Source organism: Aptenodytes patagonicus, chromosome 6, assembly GCF_965638725.1.
Source record: "Aptenodytes patagonicus chromosome 6, bAptPat1.pri.cur, whole genome shotgun sequence".
NCBI lineage: Eukaryota > Metazoa > Chordata > Aves > Sphenisciformes > Spheniscidae > Aptenodytes > Aptenodytes patagonicus.
Window position 1 is genome coordinate 299,147 of NC_134954.1, and position 6,000 is coordinate 305,146.

Consider the following 6,000-nt stretch of genomic DNA (forward strand, 5'->3'; position numbering starts at 1 on the left):
GCATTGCTGCCTGTCCTGCTCCGATCTGCTGCCACCTCCCGTGAAGCACATGTCCTCCCAGGCTCGCTCAGGCAGATGCAAAGCAGTCACAGCTCACTGTCCCTGCCTGAGCGCAAGAAAAGGCAGGGGAACAGGGGGCACAGCAACAGCCCCAGCAGTGAGACACTATCTGTCTGCTAAGAGCTCCACATCTGCGGTGGACCTGCTCCTCACTGGAGAGTTTCGCAGTGGCAGTCACGGGAAAGAGAGCTTCCCAGGCACCAGAGAGGCAGCCGCCCCCTCAGGGAACACACTCCCCAAGGGTTTCAGGGCTTTCCCCTGCTATTTCTGTACAAATGGGGCATGGGGCAACCATGCTTGGTGTGGGAGCTGCCACTGGCTGCCCCACGCTGGCAGCAAGGAGAAGGCTAGGGCAGCTCAGCCGTCAGCCGCCCGGGGAGCGGCAGCCCTGCAGCCAGGAGGCTGTGGCACCTCTCCGAACGGTTGTGCTGAGGTGCAGCCTACAAAGAGACCACACAGAGAGACAGAAGGGTTGGACGGATCCAGCACCGGGCAGCAAGCAGCTCCTTGTGGGAAGCGTTTTCAGATGACCAAGGTGTGATCCAAAGCCCACCAAAAGGAAGAGTCTTGTCGAGTCCTGGGGAATGTGGATGAGAGGAAAGGCACGAAACCAAAGCCTGGTATTACTGCAACCAACCAAGAACAAAACATCAGTAGCACCCACAGGATTGCGTGCACCCTGGAAAGCCCCTCGCAGCCCCTGGGCCTCTGGCCCGCTACCAAGGTGTTTTCAGCAGGCTTGCCAGCGCCTGCAAGTATGGAGAGCGCTCTCCCAATCCTCCTGCTTCGTCCGTAACGCCCTTCTCTCCCACCAGCCAGACCTAGTAGCCACAGCCTGAGCAGACACCATCCTTCCCTTGATGTTCATCCTTCTGACAAGCCAAAGACGAACACGATCGCATGCGCTGTCTCAGCACACCCTTTCCCAGATGCAGGACAACAGGTTTTGCTTTCTGCTTCCTCTCCCCAAAGGCTTCTGTGAAAGCATCCCCTGACGCACACAGATGTCTCCCCATAGTCTGCGAACTGTCTCGGTCCCCACGGACACCCCATCTGCGCTGCAGCATTTGCTGTAAGGCACGATTCACCCCGGGCCAGCCAGGAGGAGCATTTGGCAGAGCCCTTGGCCACGGCAGCTGAGCAGCCAGTCTCTGCTACGTACAGAGCAAGAGGAATGAGAGGCGCCTCTTCCCTCCAGTTCTTATCATTTACCCCATGTGAGGCAAAAGATTTTAATGAAACCCCTTCTCCTCTGGGCCTTGCACTCTGCAGAATAACTAGCTGCTAGTATTAGAGGTGTTTACAAGGAATCAACCAAAAAAAAACCCAAACCAAATTTTGACTGGAGAGCTCCAGCCATCAGTTTTACTCAGTTCCTGTGGATTTCAACATCCATCGCAAATGCAAGGAGCATATTTCCCAGAGCAGTTAAAGACACAGTGTATGTATTTATTTCCATTTCAGTCTGCAAATCTGGAGTTCAATTAAAACTCACTGAACACTATTTTGTGCCTGAGAAAATATTTTCCAACAAATACAAATTATTTTACTGACTGCATAACCTCAAACTGCCTTCTGCTTGAGGCTGCTACATCCTCCCAGCTCCTACTAATGACAAGCAGATTGTTTCTTTTATAAGCCCTTAAAATGTTGCAATTGCCTCAAAATTACGTGGATTTTTCTGACAGAGTTCAAACTACATATTCTTTCCAATTCAAACTGAGCTGCACAGGGGAGAAACAAGGCTCAGCACATGCGAGCTTGCTGTCAGGACTCCTCCCCTACTACTTTTCGGGACACATTAGCATCACAGACATCTTCCTGCCTGCCACATCTTTGCATTCACAGAACACCTGCCAAAATTCACAAGCGGCGGAAGCTGCCGCTGAATCATTTCCCAGCTCTGGTTCCTATCACTGGGATTAAAGTTGTGAGATCAAAGAGGAAAGGAATGCAGAGCATCTTGTTTGCATGTCACCAATGCCATTTTGCTGCAAGGCAGCTAGAGCAAGACACACACAGACACGAATTATTGGCAGCAGGAGAGAGAGCATGGCAAGAAAGCCTGGCTACAGAAAGACCAACCCCACAAACTGGGTGTTTTACAAAGCAGCACACGCCCTCAGTCCAGCTAAGTACAAACTACAACAAAAAGACCATTACCAAAGAATCCAGTGTCATAGATACCCTGAAAAATAGCATCAGGAAAAGGCAACCTTCTTGTCAGTGGGTGTGCTGCTCCCTGGACACCCTCATGCTGCACTGACTCACCGCAACCTGCTCCTGCCCTTCTGTCACAGGTCTTATGCTGGTTTTCTTACATGCCCGTCTGCTGGAATTAAGAGACTGTTGAAGAGTCTTTGTTCTACATTCACATTTTTATGTTCCTTTGTAGCTCATGTGGGCTTAAAAGAACAACATAGTGCCCCCCGGGAGTCAAAGAAAGGCCCAAGGCAACGTAAAGAACCCAAAATTTACTATTTGCTACCTAAGCCAATTTCATTCATCTGAGCCGGAATAATTCTGATTGCTGGGATCTGGCAGCACTAATGATGGAAATAAGCTTCTGTTACTTTTATTTTTTATTTTATTGTTGTTTAAACTCCTTTTCTCATAGTGCACGTGAGAAGGAGCCAGATCCTGCCCAAGCTTGTGCAGGATCGGCAGAACGACTGACTTCCCAGCTGCGGAAAGCTGGTTTTTTGGCAGCATAAGCTGGAAGTCCAGTGTGATAGTCAACTTTCAGGGTTGGACATCAAAGGTGGGAAAAAACCTACCACCTTCTTTTGCTCATAATTAGGAAAGATTAAGTCTGGAAATTACCAAGAGATCACAGTTGGCTACATTGCCCCATTACAGGTTTCGATACGGCTCCTAGGCATTAGATTAATAGATGCAATCATGACAGACTGAGCACATTCAGACACTGACAGCACAGCTGAGAGCGGCAAGCACATCCGTGTGTGATGTGAGAGATCATTATGATATAAGCAACTCCCTGAACTCTCTGCAGAACTGAGCAATCTCCTGAAGCCCCTACTGCAGAGCAACTCTCCAGGGCAGGTAATTCCCACTCGCTCGGTAAGGCACATGAGGAGGGACGCTCTGCGCTGCTGCAGGAACGGAGCAAAACCACAGCTCCCCCATAGTTTTTTGAGTCAGGGAGATAATAGGGTTCGATAAATGATCAACCTGCACGCACAGTCTGAGACATTTACGAGAAATACAGAAATGCCATTTAAGTCTCCTGCTCTGATACAGAAGCACTGTAACAAGGCAGACTTGATGCTGTGGGTTAGGCCCACCTCTCTGAACAACACCCTCCCACTACACAGTGCCATATTTACCCCAGCGGGTCTACCCTCGCAGAAGAGCTTGCAAGCTGGGGGCTCTCTAGCACAATGGACTTCAGATACACTCAACTCTTAGCCAAACACCACAGTGCCCATTTCATCTTCTCCTCCTTGAAAGGGGCACCAGCCACGCCACCCAGCACTGCCTGCCAGTGCCTGCCCACGACTCACACAGTCTGGATGGGACTCGACATAACTCTACCCCAAGGCCCCAGCCATGCTCTGCATCTGCCAGGGATGACCCAACACCTTCATTCACCTTGTGCCTGGCAGGATCCCAACCTCCATAGGCATAAGCGCTCGTTCCCCTCTGATACCCATCACCTGAAGCCAGCAAAGCAATTCACCTTCAGTATGTCAACCCCCATCTTGAAAACTGCAAAGCATCTAGAGAGCTGCGCGTGCTCTTATCCCCTTGCTTCTCATGTTGCTCCAGGCACCAGCTGTTTTGTTCTTCTCGCCTCTTCTCCATGCCAACCCTAAGACTTCGGAGATGTTAGCATTTGAAATCCACCCATGAATGATCAATCCCAAATTACATTCCTCCATGCAAAACCACCTAGACCAAAAGGATGAGTTCTGATACCACTTGTCTGCGCTGGCCATTTACTTCAGCGTCCATGGGCGCCGCTCCCCATAATGGCGCAACTACCCTGCCCCATCCTCTCCCTACTTCTCCAAACTTCAGATGCCTATGCACCCTCTAGGATGCGAGCTAACATCCACAAAACCAGACGCTTTTATCTTTCCCAGGGCACCTCTCCAAACAGGAGCGAGCTCTGAGCAGACACCCGGCCCCACACACGCACCTTTCAGCTCCGATCAGCTCTAACTTAGCAGAAAAGGGAAAAAACCCGGCGCAAAGAGGGCTACCACCAGCAGCATCCGCGGGGGCCGGGTCGCCCGGCCCCGGCGCCTGCCCGCCCCCGCCCCGCACTCACGGCGCCCGGGGGCAGCAGCACGGCGCCCCCCGCCCCATCGCCCCCCGCCGCCGCCTTCGCCTTTTCCTTCTTCTCCGGCTTGAGCGCTGCCGGCGGCTGCTGGACGCCGATCTTCACCATGGCCCCGCGCCGCCGCCGCCTGCGCCGCCGCCGCCCGCACCGCCCCGGGGAGGGGCCGCCACCGCCACCGCCCCCAGCAGACCCCCGGGGCGCTCCGCTTCCCCCGCCCGCCGCCGGTGGGACCGGGGATGGGGGTGTCCCCCAAGCCCCCGCCGAGGGCTGTGAAGGCAAACGGGGGTTTGCAACCACCAGGGCTGCGCCCGGGGCACCAGCGGGCTTCGGGGGTGCCCGGGGGGTCCGAATGCACCGTCCGAGGCTCGGGCGATAAACCCGTCCCTAGGGATCTGCCTGCCAACAGCACCCACGGCTGCTTCCCAGTCTCAGCCGAAAGCTGTTTGCTCCCCACCACCAGCCACCATCAGCTCTTGCTTCAACAGCTTCCGGCTGCTGCTCTCGAGCCCTTCCACAGGTTTGAGGATACAGAGGGTGCAGCAGCAGCCCCAGGAAGCCCTGGCTCTTTGCGGTGCTAAATTTTCAGTACTCCAAGTGGCACCGCTGAAATCAGGTCAGGAAATGGACAAAAAAAAAAAAAACAAAATAAAATAAAACAAAACTAAAACAACCCACCAAGCCCGAAGATGCATCAGCCTGGAGCAGATGCACACAGAGAGCAGAGGTTACGCCGGGGAAAGCTGGGGAAAAACCCAGCTGCCATTCATTTCAAGGCCTGAGAGCAGAATCCATGGAGGAACTGAGAGCATTCAGGTGGCCTCTCCCCCAGGATCAGCTCTGGGCAGCAGAACAGATGGATTACCTTCATCATGGGGACAATGATCTAGAAAAAGGCCTTCCTGACAAAAGCAGAGTGTAGCATGCAGAAGAGAATTTGAGGCAGTTGCTTTTGTGCCACTGATTCTGGTCTTGTGCCATTGGGGGGTGGCTGGGGAGCAGCAGGGAGCAGAGCTGCCTGTGAGGCACTGCAGATACGAAGGCTCTCTGAACGGCAGGAACAGCAGAGCATTACCTGGCTGTACGCAGGATTCACTGAAGCACTTGCACAGTGAGGAGTAAAGAACACATGTTGACAGTTTTGTTAAGGTAACAAAATGGAAAAAAAAAAAACATTAACAAAACCCTCTCTGCCAGCCGTGGGTAGTACAGAAAGTAGCAAACTGTCAGTGGAGACACACAGCAATACTGTTACATTGATTTGGTCCACTTAAACATAGTATTTATTTATAATAAAGTCGTTATGAGCATTTTCTTTCGATCCAGAAGGATTCATTATGTAGTGAGTGCTTTATATCATGTTATGAACTAACCCGGTGATAAATTAGTGCTAAATTTTATTTGCAAAAGGCATCTTTGGCAGGGATTCAATGTTGACTCACAACAACAATTGCTCATAGTGCTGACTTGCCATTGTTCAATATTTAGAGCTGCTCAGTCCTCCCGACAACCCGCCGTGTGGCTAAAAGTTACATTGGGATTGCAAGTTTTATCTCACACAGAGATAAGAGGCAGCATTTCCAAAACAGCCCCTAATTTTAGGAGCTCAAACTGAGACAAGATGGTCCTGAGTTTCT

General features: G+C 52.0%; 1 protein-coding gene across 2 annotated transcripts in view; it reads right to left on the bottom strand.

The window, feature by feature from the left end:
• The window catches only part of ITM2C (integral membrane protein 2C), a 28,018-nt gene extending 23,525 nt beyond the window's left edge, over positions 1 to 4,493 (bottom strand). Inside the window, exon 1 of one of the 2 annotated variants that reach the window (XM_076340820.1) lies at positions 4,355 to 4,493. In XM_076340820.1, the coding sequence (XP_076196935.1) occupies positions 4,355 to 4,474 (120 nt within the window). In that variant the 5' untranslated portion in view covers positions 4,475 to 4,493. Of the gene's footprint in view, positions 1 to 4,222; positions 4,309 to 4,354 lie in introns of those variants that run through there. The other variant, XM_076340821.1, reaches the window with a different exon arrangement.
• Between the last annotated feature and the right edge of the window lie 1,507 nt (positions 4,494 to 6,000).